Source organism: Polypterus senegalus, chromosome 6 (genome assembly GCF_016835505.1).
Source record: "Polypterus senegalus isolate Bchr_013 chromosome 6, ASM1683550v1, whole genome shotgun sequence".
NCBI lineage: Eukaryota > Metazoa > Chordata > Cladistia > Polypteriformes > Polypteridae > Polypterus > Polypterus senegalus.
In genome coordinates, this window is record NC_053159.1 from 172,941,038 (window position 1) to 172,964,511 (window position 23,474).

The 23,474-nt window shown below is 40.1% G+C and overlaps 1 protein-coding gene across 1 annotated transcript in view; it reads right to left on the reverse strand.

Annotated features, from left to right (window-relative positions):
• The window catches only part of abcb11a (ATP-binding cassette, sub-family B (MDR/TAP), member 11a), a 102,079-nt gene extending 78,969 nt beyond the window's left edge, over positions 1-23,110 (reverse strand). The window contains 6 exon segments of the mRNA XM_039757552.1: positions 1,542-1,783; positions 4,147-4,195; positions 4,282-4,341; positions 7,057-7,078; positions 16,616-16,713; positions 23,075-23,110. Coding sequence (XP_039613486.1) covers positions 1,542-1,783; positions 4,147-4,195; positions 4,282-4,341; positions 7,057-7,078; positions 16,616-16,691 — 449 coding nt within the window. The 5' untranslated portion in view covers positions 16,692-16,713; positions 23,075-23,110.
• Positions 23,111-23,474: the final 364 nt, after the last annotated feature.

Consider the following 23,474-nt stretch of genomic DNA (forward strand, 5'->3'; position numbering starts at 1 on the left):
TATATCTATCTATCTATCTATTGTGACTTTCACATATCTATCTATCTATCTATCTATCTATCTATCTATCTATCTATCTATCTATCTATCTAAATACTTCAAAAATAATTTTCAGACTGTTCTTCTGTGACGACATCAGACACAGCAGTTGAAATTTATGAGGCAATAAAGAAAAATAAACATAAACATTACACTGATAATAATTTCTAGGTAGATAAACAACTAATTTATACTTTATATAATTTTGTTTCATTATCAATCTGAATGCATTCTTGCTCTGCACAGAAAACATCCCCACCTATCACTTGTACACTACACTGGTTCTGGTATTCGCAGCGTAATTATATTAAAGTAATAATTAGAACACGGCTTATCAGTGCATCTATACTATGCTTATAAATAATTATTTGAGAAAAATGATTGCTGTTTCTCTATATATGAATAAATCTATGCAAAATGTATCTTAATTTTTCTTTATATGTCATTTTAATTTTCTATTTAAATAGGTTAACATATTCAGATATGTTGGAGGGCAGCAAATTGAAGCACTGCTGCACCCCGAGCGGCACAAACTCGAACTACGCCACTGAATGATTCATAATGACATCAGCTTCTAAAATCCAACAGAGTTTTGACATCCATAATCACCATCAGTTTTTCACTTAGGTCTTTTTATTGATGTGCTGGGTTTAGGCCTCACTTCTGCTAAGGGTACATGTGTCCTATCTCGGCAGGAAAACAGGAGAGCTAAGTTTGGGAGTAAACCAGGGAAAGCAGCAAAAGGCCAAAACAGACGAGAGACAAAATCAAAGTCAAATAGCAGGCAGTAAGTCGTGACCAGGCAATACAAGAAAAGAAAGCACACAATACCAAAACGATAGGAAGGAATTGTATTCGCAGATCAGATAAAGTGCCTAGCGAAAGGTTGACCTTTTAGGTTGGTTGCTGATCAAGTCAGGGTCACAACCCCGGAGACCCCACCCCTAAAGATAAGGGATAGGACACTGACACCAGTACACAAATGGATTCTCTAAAAGAAACAGGCTATGAAGCATCTGTTTACAGCCTAAATCATGACAAAATGGTCTTCCAGTGCCATTTGTTGGTTGTGTTTATATGGTGGGCAGTGTAGTGTAGTGGTTACAGCTTTGGACTTCAGACCCTGATGCTGTAGGCTCAGATTCTGGTACAACCACTGTGTGACCATGAGCAAGTCACTTCACCAACCCATGAAGCAAAGGTGATGTAACCATTTGTATCTCAAATGCTGAATAATGCCTTGGATAAAGGTATCAACCAAGTAATAATGCCGTCATGAATTTTGAAAATGAAGTTCATTTTGACCTGGTTTTGAATTCAAATTATTATTACCTTCTTTCCCAAACAGTGAGAGGCTAATGTGAAATGGCTCAGACCTTATCTGATTATCTGAGCTCTTGCAGGGCCTGCTTTTACTCATTTCCACAGTAAAAGGCTGCCTGCTAGCTAACACACATGCACTCCTTGCCCCCCAAATCAGTCTGCTATGTCACTCTACTCACCCGCACACAACTGTAGAATTTTCTGATGTTTCATAGACGGAGCCATTCCCCCAACTGATCGTCCCGTTCTTGCATATTTTACTGGTATCCTTCAGTTCTTGTTGCTCCAGTTCATAGGCCACAAATGTGTCCGTCATCATCCCGTACACCAGAAGCATAAGGGGTGAAGCGGCGCCGTGCACCAGAGCACAGAACCCGCCAGTCACCATCAGGAGGACATCGCGACATGTCGCAAATCGAAACTGAGAAGAAAAGCATCGTGAGGCATTTTAAAGAGGGTCCAGACATGCTGATTATTTTGTGAAGAAGAAAAAGGATTGAACTTGCCCATATTGTATATCAGGCATGTCAAACACGCGGCCCGCAACAGAAATCTGTGCGGCCCACATGACAGATTCTAGTTAGTACTGAGCTTGTACAAGATGATTACTATCGTTTGTGATTGAATCATTCTGCATCTTTGGCGTTACTTATTGACTTTTCTTACTTCTGCCTTCTGAAAAAAGCGCGTTTTCCCATGGCATTATGGTACCGGAAACGTCATCTGCTAAGACAGCCACGAGCCTTGACCAAAGTTAATGAGCTGCAACGTCACAACTGAAGTGCTAGGCTGCAGCAGCGGGTGGCAGGGGCGACCTTAGGCATGTGCAAACTGTGCACCTGCACAGGGCCGCCACGCCAATATATATTGAATATAAAACAGAAAGAGAAAATAACGACACAGCTGACGGCAATGTGGCTGAAAAACATTGTGTTTCTTGTTAATTAGTACGCTGCATTTACTAATGTCGCTAGAGTCGGAGCAGTAAGCTATATGTAGTATTATAACATTCTGCTGTAATGAGAATATCATGGGCTACCACTTGGCTTTCAAGTTACGGACACGCGCATATAGAAGCGTGTCATGAGCACGAGGCGGCTATGCAGTGTCCGCAACGGACGCAGCCATCCGCCGTGCATAAGATACCATATTGACATTGGCGAGAGAAGGGGCCACCGATTCTTTCTCTGCCCAGGGCCGCCATGAGCCTAGAGCCGCCTCTGCTAGGCTACACTACTGGCTGGCTGCTGAGACTGGCCAATGGGCAGAATTGACCATCACGAGTAGTAATAGCTCGCATATTTTCACATTTTTTTGCTCTAGTTTTATGTAATTTTGTGCTAGTATTGTAACAAACAGTTAGTGCAGACTACAGCTGAAGATCTGAAGTGGACGCGAGATGCTGGTGAGTTGTTTATTAACATATTTTTGTGATTTTGAATTTGTACAATTAGTGTAGGTCAGGTGGCTTTTTGCATATCGGCTTATTTTACAATATAAACTTTGAAGTAAACTTAGTAAAGTAAAATTAGATTTTTGGAGGATTTGTTTTCCATCTTGAATTACTGAGTAATGAATTCAGTGAGCGTTTTTGTGATTTCAGTTCACACGAACAGGAGTTTGCGCTGTTCGCTTACAACGTTGAGAATGCTCCGGAGAATATCCAAATGGAATTGACTGAACTGCAGTCAGATTCTATTCTGAAGGCAAAATACAACGAAGTTGGTGTGCCAGACTTGTATGCTTACCTGCCACCCTCGTATGTGCAGATCCGTAAGTTGGCATCGAGATGCTCACCTTTGTGAGAAATTGTTTTCGTTAATTGAAAGCTACCAAAACCCCACATCACTCAAGACTTACTGTCGAGCACCTTTCATCCCTCATAAAAGTTGCAGCTGCACAAGATTTCAAGCCTGATATTGACAAACTGGTTACTAATAAGAGATGCCAAGTGTCGGGACAAAAGAAATAAATCTCACACTGTAAGACTCCTATATAAGCAATGAATATAATATAATAATATAAGGACCTGGCTAAGAGGCTAAGACTCTAATTGTACGCTGTTGTATGGAGAGTGTATGGAAATAAATTACTTTTTTTAAAGTTTTCAGTATTGGAAAGAAAGCTACAGTAATTTAGTATAATAGTATAATAGTATTTGTTACAGTGCGGCCCGCTGACACACGTATGGCAGTCGAAGCGGCCCACCAATGGTAGTGAGTTTGACATGCCTATTGTATATAGCACCTTTAACAGCAGGGATTACATTAACGTGTTTTCACACATTGTTTTTGTTACAAAAAGTCTTGTGGAGGCTTTTAAGAAATTACCTATATAAAAAAAATAAATCAATCAATCACTTTAATCATTGATTAGTCTGAAGCAAGGATGTATTGGTTAACACTCATGGACGCCACGCTATGGCTCAGGGTGTATGTGTGTTCATTGTATTGAGCAGGTTACTTTTACTGTATAAGTCAACATCATACATTCCTTTTCAGAAAGAACAAAATCTAAAAACAAACTGTAAGTCAAAATTAAAAGAAGTCAAGCAGTTGCCTAGAAAGCTTGCATATTGTAATCTTTTTTAGTCAGCCAGTAAAAGGGGTCATTGTGCTTGACTTTTCACTGGATTAAGTCAGTCATTCAGGGTCATGAACCAGAGGCGTGTGAAAACACTCCACAAAAGTGGGAGCTTCTGTTTTTTTGGATTTGAACCATTGGGAAGAAAGGAGCCCCAAAGCTGAAGATGGCAAGTGAAGAAATTAAAACAGAAGAACATACCAGCTGAAAAAATCCAACTCCCATCTCTTTGTCCTTTTTCTTCTTGGTCCTCAAAGTAAAAATTTAAAAAATGAGTAAAGCTGATAGGGGAAAAAAGTCAAATCTGCATCTTTATTAGAGGCTGTAGTGGCTCACCTTGTAGTCTTTCCTAGCTTTTCCTCCAAGGAAAATTGATCAGCTTCATTTTGAAAAGCACTGATTGAATAGAAAACAGTACAGATTAGTCGAAATAAAAACCATGCCTTTCAATCTTACTGTGCATCACGTGTCTTCACTGGGATAGAAGTTAAAAACATGGCTATTGTGTGTGCTGGGCATTAGGTAAGGGGTTTTAACATTCATTAGAATGAACGTTTACTGGCAGTCACTTTTGCATTCTGGGTATGACGTTAAACTGTATCCGGCTCTGCAAGTGGTCTTCCAACTTGCAGGGAAATCTTGGGGGTTGGTGGCAGGATTGGCACTCCAGCCACTGTAAAAACTTCAGATAATTCCAAAGCGACAGACAGGACTCCTTTCTGCTCTCCGTGTGAGTAGTTCTGCTGCATCGCCCCATAGGAAGGCTGTTCACATTATGAAGGGGATGGGGGAAAGCCCTTGGGAACCTCACCCAAAGAAAAGTGGGGTCAGGCCTTTTTTGGATCAGAACTGGTGTAGTGCTGAGGCTTGACTTTGCTGACAATGCTGTGATCTTCGCAGAGTCAATGGAGGCTTTGATCGGGTCTCTCGAGAGACTGAGTGAGGAGTCTGAGTGTCCAAGATCGGGCCTTTAATGACCTTTTGGGCACGGCCATCAGCAGTGTGTCTGTCTGCGGAGAGAGTGTCGACTTTGTTGAGAGGTTTACTTACTTCGGCTGTGACATTAATGTCTCTGGTGACTCTTCCTATGAAGTCAGTAGAAAGACTGGAGGAGCATGGGGGGACATGAGGTCACTGGAAAGGGGGGTGTGTCACTCCCAACATCTTTGCAAAAGGTCTAATTCTTTGGAGTCCTGGTGCTTCCTGTTTTGCTATATGGTTGCGAGACCTGGATGTTATCCAGTGACCTGACACGAAGACTGGACTCCTTCAGTACTGTGCCTCTTCAGAGAATCCTTGGGTACCGCTGGTTTGAGTTTGTGTCGAGTGAGCGGTTGCTCATGGAGTCCTGAATGAGGCACATTACTTGCATTGTGAGGGAGCGTCAGTTACGGCACTACGGCTATGAGGTGCGATTCCCTGAGGATGATCTGGCACGCAGGGGGTCTTTACCGTAGAGAAGGATTGGGCCGCGTGTGTGCTTGGGGGGTTGCCAATTGGGATCCCAAGCTGTTTCGTCGTGTGGTGGGTGTGGCAACGCGCTGTACTAGTGCATACTCCCCCAACCTGATCTGACCTGACCTGACAGTCACAATACTTATGTTGGATGAGAAGACCTGCTCAAATCAGCATTCCAGTTCATCCCAAAGGTGTTAAGTAGGATTGAGGTCAGGGCTCTGTGCAGGCCACTCTACTTCGTCCATGTCTTTATGGACCTGGCTTGCTGCATGGAGACACAGTCGTGCTGGATCACAAATGGACCTTCAACAAACAGGGGTCACAGAGTTACATTGTCTAAAATGTATTGGTATGATTTTGCCTCCCTCCCTTTTTTGTCTAGCGAGGTTATTTCCATATAGATTTTTATTTACATTTTAGTTTTTTATTTCCATATTCACATTTCATTTGTGTATTCCATTATGGGCTATTCTATGTATGATTAATAAGATAAAAGTAAAGTTACATATTAAGAGTTTGAAATCTGAAACAGTGTATTAAATATTATATAAGTCCATCCATTATCCAACCCACTATATCCTAACTACAGGGTCACGGGGGTCTGCTGGAGCTAATCCCAGCCAACACAGAGCACAAGGCAGGAAACAAACCCCGGGTGGGGCGCCAGCCCACCGCAGGGCACGCACACACACACACACACACACACCAAGTACACACTAGGGACAATTTAGGATTGCCAAAGCACTTAACCGGCATGTCTTTGGACTGTGGGAGGAAACAGAAGCACCCGGAGGAACCCACGCGGACACGGGGAGAACATGCAAACTCCACGCTGGGAGGTTAAATATTATATAGATGCATTCAAATTCAATAAAATTTTATTACAGATTAAATATTGATTAACAGCAAGAAACATCAGTCTTGTAAGGTAAACTTCATCCACCCATCTTCTAAACTCGCTTATCCAGAGCAGGGGTGCGGGGAAACTGGAATCCACCCCAGCAAGCATTAGACGCAAGGCAGGAACAATTCTTGGATGGGCTGCCAGTCCACTACAGGGAGAACACACACACACACATATGCATACATTCACAAACACACACACACACACACATATGCATGCATTCACAAACACACACACACACAGACACTCACGCTCACACACATGCACACTCACAGACATGCATGCATACAAACTCACACGCAGACATGCACACATGCATGCATACACACACAAACACACACACACACACACTAGCTTCAAATTGGCATTGTCAATTCAACTCATTTACGTGTCTTTGGGCTGTGGGAGGAAACTCATGCGGACAACATGCAAACTCCACACAGGAAGTACGTGGGACGTGAACCCCAGTTTTGCTGGTGCAAGGCAGTAGCGCTACCACTGCACAACCCTACATTAAACTTAATATAACATGTTACATTTTAGTCACAGTTTATAAATATAAAAATTATTAAAAATATTAAAAAATTTAAAAATTGTGATTTTCACAGGTTATAATATTTAAAATAGTTTAGATAGTATTTAAAGAATAAAATTCTATAAACATGTTAGAAATCATTCACAAATTGAGATTTTATATAATTTGACAAAAAAAGATATGCTAGATGTTTATTCATAAATAGAAAACTTACCCATTTTCATAACCTTGTATTCCTGCAGGAAATTAAAAGTATATTATTGTATTAAAGTGGAGATAACAGGACAGTCCTAGGATAATGAAACTTAATTTACAGAGTGTACACACTTTCACACATTGCACTGTATCTGTCCATCCATCTATCCATCCCACCCATTTTAAAAGGCTGCACCTTTACATAGATGATCATGGAACTAGAACTCAAGACAGGGGCGTTGATAATGCAGGTTTTGTTCCACATGTTAAAACATGGCAACAAGAGTTTCCTGCAGGGAAAACCACCAGAGTCTTTGTGCCTACTTGTTCCATTCCCCAACTTTGCTCTAAAATTCCCCTTAACAAAAGGACAAGTGTCTGTGTGTGCGTCTGTGTATCCATTGGGATGCTATGTCTCTGTTATATGCCATTTGGTATGGGATTTCTTAAAAGCAGTGCAAATATTGGTGATGCACCATCTGTTGGAATGAAAAATGCAATCCATTTTATAACTGCTTGGATTAGAAAAATACATTCCAATAGATGGTGCACTACAAGCGTTAATGTTGAATATTCTGAAGTCTATGCTAATTACTTTCACTTCAACCTGTCTTAGATGGGAAGCACAGCTAGTCCACCTTAACTAAAGGATACGTATCTGTCTGCATGTCCCTCTAGTTGCTATGCCTCTGTCTTTCCAAAAGATGTCACATCACTAACATTTTTAGTAATAAAATGTGTTGCATCTGTCATTCCAAAAGATGATGCATTACAAACTTTAACACTGCTTTTGCAGATCCCATACCAAATTGCATACAACTGAGACAAAGCAACCATTTATAGTGAGCATCATAAATGTGCACAGCTGACCCTTCATAAACATGCAGAGTTGCCTCTTCCTCTACGCAGACCACCCAGAGTATGTGGGGTCCATGATACGAAGACCGATGTGCTGGGGGTTTCCTGTTGGGGGTTCACAGACCTCCGAGATTCAGGAGGATTTCAGGTTTTGTCACTTGGTTTACTTGACGTAAGTCAGATAAATCCTTCCACTACCCTAATCTTAACCACAGTACCGTATTTACGTGTGTACCACGCGCACATTTTGTCCCATTTTTTGGCATTAGAAAATCAGGTGCGCGTCATACACGATGAAATGTAATTCTGTAATGTTTACTTGTTCTGCTTGGGCTCGCTCGCTCGCGCACTCTCTCTCTTGCGCTCTCTGTCTCGCTCTTGTTTTTGAATCAGTTTGCCGTCGTCATTCAGCATGGATAGTAGCAAGCGTTCACGGAGGGAGAGAAACTAAAAGTGATTTTGGAAGCAGGGAAGATAGGAAATCGGGCAGCAGGTCGCAAGTACCGTGTTCCAGAGTAATGTGTTCGAGATTGGTGACGGAAGAAAGAAAAACTTTCATCATGCAACAAAAACAGAAGGGCATTTCGCAGAAAATGTGCCCTAAACGTTTCCTATACAATCACAACGCGCGTTGTACACGGGGGAAAGCGATTTTCGTGATTTTCTTTGTAAAAATTAGGATGCGCGTCTTACACAAGGCGCCTGTTATGCGAGTAAAAATGATATAACTGGACATATTGTGTAACATCACTGATATATAATGCAAAGCAGTGACCTCCTCAACTGAGCTAAGCTCTAGGGGTCCACAGCTTGACTCTGTTGAGATTATTGCTGTTTCATGAATCATTAAATTAGCATCATTGACAGCCACCTGCTTTGATCATTTTAAGTCAACAGTCGGGGCATGCAGCAAAAAAAAAAAAAATACAAAAATGAAAGCACAAAGAAGTGCAGTTATGTTTAGAAATCTGAATTTGTGTAACTTTCAGTAAACCAACTCACATTACATCAATTGGCACTACAAGAAAGCTAGCAGCTTACTGGAGTATTGCAGTAGCATTATGTGCAATAGTTTTGATATTGAGTGATTAATAGATATTATCTGTTGTTACAGTACCCAGCTAACACATGGCACTGGATTATTTATTACTGACATATAGACCGCAGGACCTCTCTGTCTTACCAGCATCACTGGCCCCCCGGTAAAGTAGTGCGTTGGTTCCCCTGTTTTGATAGCAAAAACAGAAACATACATAGGCTCTGTGGTGGACGGCTGGGGCCCTTGCCCGGCCTGGACAGTTTATTATGGAAGGACCGGGAGAGAAGCAATATATCCACCCAAACATGAGAAGGCAAACTCCCTGGATTGCATCGGGGCCACGGGCTGGGAGCTTGGAAGCTGAGCCCTGGACAGTATTGGAGCCCTGGACTGCAGCACTTCCACCATACATAGAAGTGTGGCCAGGAGAGGAGCTGGGTGCACTGGGAGTGCTTCTCGGTGCCCATGCAGCAGTTCTGCCACACCAGGAAGTGCTGCCGGATTATTGCCAGGGAGCACCGCTTCCGGGTGCAGTATAAAGGAGGCAGCTTCACTCCATTTCAGAAGCTGGAGTTGGGAGGCGGAGGACAAAGCTTGCAAGAGAGGAATGGAGGCGGCAGAAGTAAAGAAAAAAATAGCAAAGAAAAGAAGAGGATGAACGTTAACTGCTGTGAAGAATTGTGGACATTGTGTGCTGTGAAAAGGCAACAAAAAGAAAATAAAAGCATGTGCTTTTGGACTTGTGTGATCTGCCTGTCTGAGTTTGGGTTAGGAGACTGTCTGATCCCCGATCTTCCACAGTCCCTTTGCCAATTGTTCATTTTAGTCAACACATGAAGCGTTCTGAGTATTGTGCTCACTAGTTAGTTATCAGCTGAATTGTGGGAAGGCACCAAGCATGCAACTTTGATATATAAAAGGAGCAATCAGCTCAGATGAACTTCAAGTGTTGGCTCATTTTATTGGTAGCTTAGAGCCCCAGTTTTGGCATTGAAAACATGTCACAGAACACAGAAGTTTTAATAGCCTAATATCCAGCAATCACTGCTTTAATAGGGTAGACAATCTGCATCATCTATAAAGCAAAAAGTAATAAATTAGTAAATACATTTTTTTACTTTCATTATACAAAAAAGGCAATAAGGTAATATACATTTAAGTGCGCTTTTATCTTACTAACCGCATATTTACTTTGTAGATGGTTTACATGCCATACTGCTAGTTTAGATAATTAAACAGGACTTCATCCAAAATCTTTGAATTTAAAATCAGAGTGTAAAGGTGACAGGATATATCTGAGGCATGAAAAGGTGCGCCCAACCCTGACCTGAATACCAGGGAGAGGCAGCATCCTCATTAACAGTTTGCATAACTCTGCAGATTACGGCTGTGACTGCCAGATATTACATTAGCGCATCTCTCCCTCCTCATTGCAAATGACTTGTTGATTGTGCAGTCATAGCTAAATGTTTTTGTCTATAGATTTTCCTGCCGCCACCTCGTCTTTGAATACCAATTAGATGATGTTATCCTATGTAATGCAATTTGGCCTGAAAAATTTAGGCTTACAGGAAAAATGTTTAGGCTATACAAATTAATTTTATCATGAAAACTAATGGGAATGAAAGAAAAATGTATTAACCAGTGTAGGAGAAGGATGGGATTCCTGGGCAGGAAAGGAGATGGTTTACTACCCAGATGAAAACCAGGATGGAACAAATGTTAAATTGGCTGGGTGGGAGGAAAGAAACCTTTGTGACCAGCCAGTATAAAATAATGGAAGGAACAGTAGAAGCTGGAACTGGTTTGCGGTCCATGCCTGGAAGGACAGGGGAGAGCAATGATTCCTGCTTATTAGATGGTAGCAGCCCTAGACATCAATACCCATCCAGGGAATGAATTGAATTGTAGTCTCATAATAAAGCTCTGCTGGGGTCCGGAGCTGTTGCCAGGGGGCACTGTAGGGCATTACATTTGGACTATTAGGGACTTCTGTATGACGCAGAAGTGCTTCCAACAGGTAAAGCCCTGGCACCAGAAGTACTCCCGGTTCTTCAATTAAAGGGACCACACTTCCTTGTCCAGGCGAATTGAAGATGGGAGGACAGAAGGCAACACTCGACTGGAGGAGAGCAGTGCTGTGGTGAGAGAGGAGAGATGACTGCTTTTTGTGTTTGTGTACACCGAGGTATTGTGGATTAAACACAATTTGTTTGGTGTGTTTGTGTTTGGGGTTTGTGGTTCTCTGGCGCCCCCCTTCATACCGTTATAAATGCACTATGCAATATTTTTTTCTTTAACCACAATTTTCATGGTTATATGTGACTAAATAAAATCGTGGGGCACAGATAATTTAATTGATTCAGACAATTTTTGAAACTTGTGTACCATGGTGGGGAATCACAATGTTGTTTTTTTATATATTTTATGATGAAAGTAGCTATTCTGTTAATTGATTGAATGAATTAATTTATGATTGTGTGAAGTATATAAACAGTGTGTTTACATATATAATTTCAATTAATCTTACCCAATATCTAAGAGAATATAAAGGGTTTATGCTGTATAACTGTGTGGGAAATGTTTATAAGAGTGTGGCAGAGTTTATAAGGGCTTAAAATATATGAAAATAACCATAGACTATTGACTCAGGCGCCACCGCGAGTGGCAGCCTTTCCAGCAGCTCCATGTACAACTTTATTTTTCTACCTTTTTCTCTGTTTCACTGATCACTCCTATCACTTTCTTTAATGTGGACTCATTCCCTGAACACTTTTACTACATTTACTACTTGGGCATGGATTTTTACACGCCGAGACTCGTTTATTCAAGTAGTCAACTTGTGAATTTCCCCTTGGGATTAATAAAGTATCTATCTATCTATCTATCTATCTATCTATCTATCTATCTATCTATCTATCTATCTATCTATCTATCTATCTAAACATATGCTTTTTACGTCGCAGATTTTCACCTTGGATGGAGGAGGGATTACTGTATTTTAGGGCTAAAATGATAACAGAAATGTGCAACCTACTTATATACCTAATCTTAATTATTGTGAAACAACTAAGTGGCGTCCGCCTGCTGAACAAGAGCCGGTGGGGTGGTGGCTCCAAGGCTAAGGATCTGCGCTGGTATCTAAAAGGTTGCTGATTCAAATCCTGTTACTGATAGAAGAGGTCTTACTCTGCTGGGCCCTTGAGCAATATCCTTAATTGGAGAATTGTTCCAGGGGTGCTGTACAATGGTTGACAGTGTGTCCTGACAAAAAGGACATGTGAAAAGCCAATATCACCGTGGGGATTAACACAATATATAAATAAATACAAGTTTGTTTGGACCCTGCTGTTCCTAAAGGCATTTGACCATTTAAAGATGTCATTTGTCACAACACTTCTAATCATAGCACATTGTGTTTGTAACCACATGGGGGTGTCACTGAACCCTAAACCGCATACACAATTTCACCCAACACAGTTCTTTTTTCAAATTAAGGATTTTTATTCCTCACCAACACTTCTTAGTGAACACAGCAAAAAGTACACAAATAACCAGAAGATTATTTGCACCTTCCACCCTCCTGAGGAGTGTCACCCAATGCCTCCCAGCTCTGACTCCTTGAGGTGAGGCAGAATGGCTCCTTTTATCTCAGACCCAGGAGTACTTCTGGTGCTAGGACATGGCACTTCCAGGTCAGGCAGAAATCCCACAAAGCCAGGATTGTAAACCCCTGCAGCACCCCTTTGCTGCACCCACAGGACCCAACAGGGCTGTATTACGGGACTCCAGTTATCTGCATGTCCTGTGGGTAACCAAATGGGTACTTGTTGTGATGTGAAATTTTGCATGCAAGTTGATAAATATTTTGTATGTCTTCATTTGTAATTTAGGCAAAGCAATGGAATATTAGTGTTACATTAGTGAGAAGCATTCATGTTTACCCCCCTTTCAGGAATGAGTCTTTTTGAATTTTACGACAGGATTGGGGGAAGTTTCTCTGCTGTTTCTCAGTCAACCCTCACAAGAAAGCCAGACTGCCCAGCTAGCAGACAAATAGTTTTGGGGGGTGGCAGTTGTGAAGATTTCTCTGCCCCATTGGTCTGATGTATGACTGTTTGGAACTGGTTTGTATCAAAAGCTTTGAAGTACCATGACGCCCTATTGGCTGTAGGAGTTGGACAGAAAACCTATAAATTTGATTGCTTTAGCCAGCTCTCTCTCTCGTACCAAACTGATGAAAGACCATCTCACACCATGAACTGAAAAGGACAACACATTGAAGAGCACAGCTCGACAGCCATATTGAGACAGGCATGTGGTCTGTTCTGAAGAAAGACTGACCACAAAATGATGCCTCAGCTAGAAACATTTAAGTAACTAACAAGTTTGTGTGCCGCCTGAAACTACACATCGCCATTTATCAGGTTGTTTTGTTGCCAATATTCAAATGTACTTTGCATATTGTTATTATTTATGAATATTATCAATAATACATTATTTAAAGTGTAACTTAACTCCTGCTTGTCTTTTACTATACCTAATTGCCTGAGGTTATACATAAATATATTGGACAGAGACCAATTTTTTCCAATTTTGATTCTGTACATTAACACAATGAATTTTAAATGAAACAACTCAGATGCAGTTGAAGTGCAGACTTTCGGCTTTAATTCAGTGGGTTGAACAAAAAGATTGCATAAAAATGTGAGGCAACTAAAGCATTTTTTAACACAATCCCTTTATTTCAGGGGCTCGAAAGTAATTGAACAAATTAAATAACTGGAAATAAAATGTTCATTTCTAATAATTGGCTGAAAAACCTTTGCTGGTAATGACAGCCTGAAGTCTTGAGCTCATGGACATCACCAGACGCTGGGTTTCCTCCTTTTTAATGCTCTGCCAGGCCTTTACTGCAGCGGCTTTAAGTTGCTGTTTGTTTGTGGGCCTTTCTGTCCAAAGTTTAGTCTTCAACAAGTGAAATGCATGCCCAATTGGGTTAAGATCAGGTGACTGACTTAGCCATTCAAGAATTGTCCACTTCTTTGCTTTAATAAACTCCTGGGTTGCTTTGGCTGTATGTTTTGGGTCATTGTCCATCTGTATCATGAAACACCACCCAATGAGTTTGACGTCATTTAGCTGGATTTGAGCAGACAGTATGTCTCTGAACACCTCAGAATTCATTTGGCTGCTTCTGTCCTGTGTCACATCATCAATAAACACTAGTGTCCCAGTGCCACTGGCAGCCATGCACACCCAAGCTATCACACTGCCTGACTCCACCGTGTTTTACAGATGATGTGGTATGCTTTGGATGATGAGCTGTTCCACGCATTCTTCATACTTTTTTGTTGCCATCATTCTGGTAGAGGTTGATCTTGGTTTCATCTGTCCAAAGAATGTTTTTCCATAACTGTGCTGGCTTTTTTAGATGTTCTTTAGCAAAGTCCAATCTAGCTTTTCTATTCTTGAGGCTTATGAGTGGCTTGCACCTTGCAGTTCACCCTCTGTATTTACTTTCATGCAGTCTCCTCTTTATGGTAGACTTGGATATCGATATGCCGACCCCCTGGAGAGTGGTGTTCACTTGGTTGGCTGTTGTGAAGGGGTTTCTCTTCACCATGGAAATGATTCTGCGATCATCCACCACTGTTATCTTCCGTGGACGTCCAGGTCTTTTTGCGTTGCTGAGTTCACCAGTGCTTGTTTTCTTTCTCAGGATGTACCAAACTTAGATTTTGCCACTCGTAATATTGTAGCAATTTCTCGGATGGTTTTTTTCTGTTTTTGCAGCTTAAGGATGGCTTCTTTCACCTGCATGGAGATCTCCTTTGACCGCATGTTGTCTGTTCACAGCAAAATCTTCCACATGCAAGCACCACACCTCAAATCAACTCCAGGCCTTTAATTTGCTTAGTTGATAATGACGTAAAGACAGACTTGGCCACACCTGCCCATGAAATAGCCTTTGAGTCAATTGTCCAATTACTTTTGAGCCCCTGTAATGAAGGGATTGTGTTAAAAAAATGGTTTAGTTGCCTTACATTTTTATGCAATCATTTTGTTCACCCCACTGAATTAAAGCTGAAAGTCTGCACTTCAACTGCATATCTGAGTTGTTTCATTTAAAATTCATTGTGTTAATGTACAGAACCAAAATTAGAAAAAGTCGTCTCTGTCCAAATATTTATGAACCTAACTGTACATGTAGAAGGGAAGGTGGGGAGAAGTTACATGGTACACTACAATATAAACAGTGGTAAGTCAATGGGATTTGAGGCATTCTGACAAAGGCTACATATTAATAATACAAAAGGGAAAAGTAGAGTAAAATAGAACTCTACCAAGACAAAACAGTACTGAAGTCTCACAGATCGGTTAAGGGTTACTGTTCACTTCAGGATGGATGCAAAAATTAGACATCAGTGGGTAACCCAGCGGCTTAGTGTCTTTTGTGTAATATTTTGTTTAATGTCTTTCTCTTTAGTGCCAGGGCCAGCACAGAGGAAAAGCTCATGAGGTTCAGTCTCATCTGTGGGGACCAGTGTTTCCCAAACTCAGTCCTGGGGACCCCCTGTGGCTTCAGGTTTTTGTTCCAACCAGATTCCTAATCAGTGACAACACCTTATAGCACTGATCTCATTTAATTAGCTGGTATTTTTTTTTTCTTTTATTCGACATTCAGAAAAGCTTAGCAGCATGATTTTTACATTCATAACATATTTAGAAATATTCCTGCTTTTGCTATAATGCTTCACTCTCTTTTGTTGATTTCATTATACTTTGCCGTTTCTCTGTGCAGTTTTCCCCCTTCGTTGTATCTTATTAATAACAATTTAAAACGAGCAGATCAGACACCCAGGCAAACAACACTGAATAATCAAAGGCTGCAACTACTTTAGAGTCAGACCCACTAATTAGTAAAAATTGGAGACCTAGAAAAGTAGAATGAAAATTAAGATGAAAATACTGTTAAAAAGAAAAAAATACATTATTCCTATATAACTGCTTGGTACATTGTAATTTTTTTTTTTTAGCAAACTTAGTTTTCTAATTTCTATATTGTTTCCTAAACACAGAACTTGAGAAATATCAATTCACTTAATTAGCCCAGGAGTCCAATTAAAAACAGAATCTGGTTGGAACAAAAACCTGCAGCCACGGGGGTCCACCAGGACTGAGTTTGGGAAACACTGGTGTGGACTTTTCTCCTGCCATTCCACTATTTATGCCCACATGCAAACACAAGCATTTTAATTGGGTGGTTAATGGTAAGACAACATGGTGTGGGTGTGGTCATAGCTCTACGCTGTGATAGGCTGGCATCCCGTTCTTGTCAGCAAATGACATCCAGATTGGCTCCGCTGCTTACAATCCAAAATGTGAAGCAAGCTGATTTATTAAATAGGTGAATGGGTTTGTGTTTTGGTTTTTTTCCTCTTTCTGATGAGCACCTTTGAAAAGAAAGACAAATGTAATCTGATCAATGTCTGTGACATCCCACTGATGGTTTGGGTATTTAACTACAATGGGATTTACTTTCCCTCCACAGAGGGAGGATTGCATTCTCTTAAACTCACGGTGAGACAAAAACCTGCAAGATTGATGGAAAGACAGATAAGTACAGTGTGCAACTATCAATGATGGAGAGGACGAGGCAGGGGACACAAAGAACTACCTTTGTTTTTCATCGCACACGTCCCATTGTCTTCAACATGCTTCTCTAAAGTTTTCAGATGAATGTTGTCTTTCATTTTCTTCCAGGCTGGAACAAATCTGAAAAGAAGCAGTGAGTCAATAATTTAATCCTAATGTTATACAGCAGCATAGGCACCACATAGACACTTTAGAAAGCCAACAACAGAACAGATTTGTGAGCCTACATGTACTGCTACTTTTCAATAATGGACTTTGTATTCCAATTTTATACTATGGATTCAGAAAATATCGATACCCCTTCACTTTCTGCAGATCTTTATGTTGCAGATTTCATTTTAAATGGATCAATTTGCCATTTATGTTTATCAATCTACATTAAATAATTCATAATGACAAAATGGAAACTTATTTTCAGAAGTTTACAAATCTCTCTATTATAAAAGAAAATCTTGAGACAAGACTAGACTATTAACCATGAGATTTAGCAGAGCTTTAAAAGTGTTTTTTTTTGTTGAAATGGGGGAACCTGACAGAAGGACACCATCTCAGCAGCACTCCACCAAGCAGATGTTTTTTTGGTAGAGTGGCTAGATTGAAGCCACTCTTGAGTGAAAGGCATATGATAGCCTGCTTGGAGTTTGCCAGATGGCATTTAAAGATTCTCTGGTCAGATGAAACCATGTGATGGGATTTATAGCAGATTGCATTCCTTTCACTGCTGGCTAGAAACCTGGTGTACAAATAAAAGCATAGCGTTTGTGAACAATTGGGATGATTTTTGGGAAAGGCCTGGATTTTTCAGAAGAGATGGTCTTCATCCTAACTGGAGGGGATCTTATGTATTATCCCAAAATATGGCAGCAAAACTGCCATAACATCCAGGCCGCAGTCATGTGATCTTAAATCGCAGGCTGTTGTTTATCCCACCTGTTATTTTCCTGAAGTTGTTACCCATAATTCCTGTTGTGGGGCATCCAGTAAATTTAGTCTTGATACAAACCTTAAATTAATTGATAACCAAAAAATAAGGTGTATAATTAGACCAAGGGATAAAACCAGACACTCCACCAGGGGCATCTGTAATAGAAATTTAATTCAAATTAAAAAAAAATATATCAGCAGTTCAGAAAGAACCATGCAGTTTTAAATGCTGTTTATTGAACATTCGCTCTATTGGCACTAAAGCTGTTTTGGTAAATGATATTATATTAAGTTCAAAATCTGATCTGTGTCTTCTTACTGAAACCTGGCTTAGTAAATGTGACACTGTTCCCCTAGCTGAGGCGTCACCAGATGGATACTCGTTCCTTCATAAGTCTAGAGATTCTGGTCGAGGAGGAGGCCTTGGAATAATTCATTGTAACAAAATGCAAATCACTCCTAAAAATTTAGGCAACTTTACATCCTTTGAGGCATTCATTTTAAATATTAAAACAGATTCCAACACAATTATAGTGCTAGTCTACAGACCACCAGGGCCATATTCATTGTTCATGACTGAATTTAGCAACCTTCTGTCTGATTTGGCTATAAATTATGATCACGTAGTTCTGATGGGGATTTTAATGTACACATTGATGTGGAAACTGACACTTTTAGCAAATGTTTTACTTATTTGTTAAATTCAGTAGGATTTTGTCAGATTGTCAAAGGTCCAACTCATAATCATAACCATACATTAGATTTAATTATAACTTACAAAGTTGAAATTCAAAATTTAAATATTACTCCATTAAATGTAGTTATTTCAATCACTTCTTAATTACATTTGATTTAGTTCTGCCCATGCCAGCACTCACAGATTAAAACAAAGACAGTGCGACATCTAGATTGTAATTCTGCTTCAAAATTTATAGATACCTTGAGTAAGTCGAGTGTAATTGTGGAAAACCATTTAGATCAGTTAACATCAAATGTAAACGTGGAAAACAATTTAGATCAGCTAACATCACATTATAATGTGACCTTGAGAGATGCTCTGGACACAGTGGCTCCCCTAAAACAAAAGTGATCAAAGCACATAGAAACTCTCCCTGGTTTAATGAAAATACTGAGCTCTTAAATTAGAGTGTCAAAACTGGAGCAGATGGAGAACAACAAAGCTACATGTCTTTCAAATTGCATGGACAGAGAGTGTAATAAATATAAAAAGCCCTCTTTAAAGCTCGCTCAGAATACTATTCTACATTAATAGATAGCAATAATAAAAATCCTAGGGTACTTTTAGAGCAGTGGCTAAATTAACAAATGGGAATTCAGATCAACAGTGCAAAATACCAACAGATATTAGCAGTACAGACTTTATGAACTTCTTCAATGAGAAAATTAAAAATATAAGATCCCAGATCTCAGCATCACAGTACAAACCAAATACTAGCTTAGCAGACCCTGTCACACATTGCATTCAGCACTTTAATAATTTTAATCCTGTAACTGAGCAGGAAGTCTTAACTTTAATTACTAAAATGAAGCCCACTACTTGTTCCCTAGATCCAGTGCCAACAAAACTAGTAAAATGTGCAATGGATGTTCTTGCAGCCTATTCTAACCATTATCAATAGTTCATTACTGCATGGCACAGTACCTGATGCACTAAAAGTGTCAGTCATTAAACCTTTACTTAAAAAGTCAGACCTAGACCCACACATACTAAATAACTATAGGCCTATTTCAAATTTACCATTTCTCTCTAAAATACTAGAAAAGTAGTCGCCAGTCAGCTTCAGTCACACCTTACGCATTACAATTTATTTGAGAAATTCCAGTCTGGCTTTCGCACTGGTCATAGTACAGAAACGGCACTAACACGGGTTGTAAATGACATTCTGATATCCTCTGATGAAGGAAACTCCACTGTAATTATGTTGTTGGACTTAAGTGCAGCATTTGACACCATTGACCATTCTATTTTACTGCACAGGCTAGAAAGCGATGTTGGGCTTACAGGCCCGTGCTCGCTTGGTTCAGTTCTTATTTATCAAATCGATTCCAGTATGTACAGAAATGTGCTGACAGTACTCCATCATTATACACAGAAGTTCAATATGGTGTCCCTTAGGGCTCAGTACTGGGACCTTTACTGTTTTCACTTTACATGCTTCCACTGGGATCTCTCATTAGGAAACATAATGTTAATTTTCACTCGTATGCAGATGACACCCAGTTATACCTTTCATTTAAATCAAATGAAGTTTCTCCGATGTTGTCTTTAATTAGTTGTGTTAGTGAATTAAAGGAATGGATGAATGAGAACTACTTGTCTTTAAATACAGATAAAACAGAGATGTTAATTGTTGGAGGGAATGACGCTGATCACAGCAATATTTTGTCATCATTTAACTCAGTTGGAATCCCAATTAATTTTACTGAATCAGCCCGCAATCTAGGAGTTATCTTTGACTCTAGCATGTCATTTAAAGCATATTACAAAGTTGTCCAAAACATGTTTTTCCATCTTAAAAATGTTAGGAAATTAAGGCGCTTTCTAAATAAACAGGATTGTGAGAAATTAATTCATGCATTTATCTCTAGTAGGATTGACTACTGCAATGCGGTGTTCACTGGCTGTTCAAACTGTTCTCTATACAGCCTCCAGTTAATCCAAAATGCGCTGCAAGAATTATTACAAGAACAAGAAAATATGAACACATAACCCAGTTCTTAAATCTTTACACTGGCTCCCAGTTAAGTTTAGGGCAGATTTCAAAATCCTCCTTTTAACATATAAAGCATTAAATGGCCAAGGTCCGGCTTACTTGTCTGAACTTATCATGACTTACAAACCTGAGCACATTAAGATCTCAAGATGCCGGTCTGCTTAGGATTCCAAGGATTAATAAAATAACAGTGGGAGGTCGAGCTTTTAGTTACAGGGCCCCTAAACTGTGGAATGGTCTTCCTGCTTCCATAAGAGATGCCCCTTCAGTCTCAGCCTTTAAATCCCGGCTGAAGACTCACTACTTCAGTTTAGCATATCCTGACTAGAGCTGCTGATTAACTGTACAGACTGCATCTCTGTTGTTAGTCATTAGCACTAAACATAAGTAACATGATAATTATATTTGAATACTAACCCTCACCTATTCTGTTTCTTTCTCGGTACCCAAATGTGGCATTGGTGCCACGCCCACCTGCCAAGTTGTTTGCCTGCCTATGGTAAAGTCATCCCTAATGGAGGATCACAGGAATCATGGGAAAAAGAGGGTCCTTTCATCGGATTGGCTGGAGCAACGTTTCAGCCGTGGCATGGCCAAATGGGGAGGCAGCTAGATGGATGAGGTCTCCAGGACTCTAAAAATATCCAAACCTAATTATGTCATATCATCTACTGTTAAACCGTACTTCTAAAATTTTATTATTATGCTGTATTAAGGAATTGTTCTGTTCTGTGTATTGTATTGTATTGACCCCCTACTTTTGACACCCACTGCACGCCCAACCTACCTGGAAAGGGGTCTCTCTTTGAACTGCCTTTCCCAGGTTTCTTCCATTTTCCCTACAAGGTTTTTTGGGAGTTTTTCCTTGTCTTCTCAGAGAGTCAAGGCTGGGGGGCTGTCAAGAGGCAGGGCCTGTTAAAGCCCATTGCGGCACTTCCTGTGTGATTTTGGGCTATACAAAAATAAACTGTATTGTATTGTATGAAACAAAACGGTAACACTGTCCAAAATTTTTGAAAATCGTTACATTTGGGATGAGCTGAACGTACAGTGCTAAACTGCAGCAAAGGTCAGTAGGTGGTCGCACCTCAGGAAGTGTTCCCAGGGTCAGGCAGTAAAGGAACTACCCCTCAATCTGGGGGTCGATAGGAGAAGGACTGGAGTAGAGAACAAGTGAAGCCAGAGGATGACGAAAAGAAAAGAACGTAAAATGGAAAGAAAGAGTTTATGTCGTCATATACAGTCCCAAGTGCAAAGGGGTAGCCTGTGGCAAAAAATAAAATATGCTATCAACCTGGAACTGTTGTGGAAAGTGGTGTCTGATGGGTTTGGAGCATAGCAACACCCCCTGGTAGTGACAAACACAAGAAAATTATCACTGGTTCCATGCTGGTTTTCAGATTTATTCCTGCTGATGATGAATTAATGACATGGAAAGCATTTTGCTTAAAGCATTCTTGCAAATGTAAGAGGAGGTTTTTACGAAGCCAGGGTTTTGTCTTAACCAAGTTACTCACCTTATCTCGGTTTTGTTTGGATATGCAAATGCACTGAATGATTTCAAAACAGTTGGCAAATTGACTTAATAATTTATGATACTACGAGAGAATATCCAGCCATCCATTATCCAACCCGCTATATCCTAACAACAGGATCTCGTGGGTCTGCTGGAGCCAATCCCAGCCAACACAGGGCACAAGGCAGGAAACAAACACTGGGCCGGGCGCCACACACACACACCAAGCACACACTAGGGATAATTTAGGATCACCAATGCACCTAACCTGCATGTCTTTGGACTGTGGGAGGAAACCAGAGCACCGGAGGAAACCCACGCAGACACGGGGAGAACATGCAAACTCCACGCAGGGAGGACCTGAGATGTGAACCCAGGTCTCCTAACTGCGAGGCAGCAGCACTACCCACTGCGCCACCATGCCACCCAAGCTGTAACATACCTTTGCTAAAAAAATAATCACTTGTTGATGCCACAGTAATGTAATGTTTTATCATAAATCTGTTATTAAGGCAATAAACATGATGTTTTGATTCAAACTGAGTTCTTCTTGTTCTTAATTTCTGTTACAAGGATACAACTAAACTCCTCCTTTCATCACATTGCTTTCTTCAGTAGGATGCAGACCTGCACCCATAAATGTATTAATTACCCACTTACACACCTTTATAATGCATGAAAAGTTGCAACTTTAGATTAGGTGCTGAATAAACCCCCACAACTAATGAATAAATGATTTAAAGACAAGTGTGAAAGTCTGCAAAAATTCTTCCAGTGTTACAAGCAGGCCAGAACAAGAAATAAGCAGTTTTACAGACTGCACAACTCCTGAACAACACACTCGCATATGATAAATAAAACATATGTAAATAATATTTAAAGACATTTGTCACTAATCAGCTAGATATTTATGAATGCAGTCTCAACATGTGTGCTAACAAATGGTAAAATATATCATACAAGCCATTTGTTAAATAATTTGTAAATGTATGAATAATCAATTAATGCCAATTATAAATATCTCAATGAACACAAACTCATGATCTGTTGAACACTACATAATGCTTATTGATGCTTTATTAATAAAAGTTATTAAGAAGTACTACCCAAATCAAATATAAAACCACTGCAGTATAACAACTTTGAGAAGAACCTGTAATTTAATTACAAATGTCAGCAAACCTCTATATTTCATTTACTATTTAACTTTTAATGAATGTTAGAATGTACATTAACCCTTCAACTATTTTTTACATTTTTTTTCCTGCCCTTATTCCTTTAGTCACATTTAAACCATTTACAGTACCTGCTAGAATGTGCCACACTGCACCTCCTCAGTCCCTTTTCTGGATGCTTGTCTGCACTTTCAGGTCCTCCGGTCTTAAAAGCACAGGAGTGGAGTTACGTCACTGAGTGCCTCTGCGAAGACAGCAACCTTTGTAATGCAGCGCAAAGGAGAAAGACGCCCGCTGTGATTCTGAGACCTTGATGACTCCTCCGAGGTGCCTGGGTGACAGGTCAGCAAATACTGTACAGTAAGTGTGCAACACTCAGGTGTGGTGTGGAAAAACTGAAGGAATTCATCTGCCTTTGCTTTAAATAAAACTGATATAGTGTACATTTCAGTTTTAATAACTGACTTCACAACTTCACAGTCCTGGGTTCAAATCCTAGTCTCTTTGCGGAGTTTGAATATTCTTCCAATG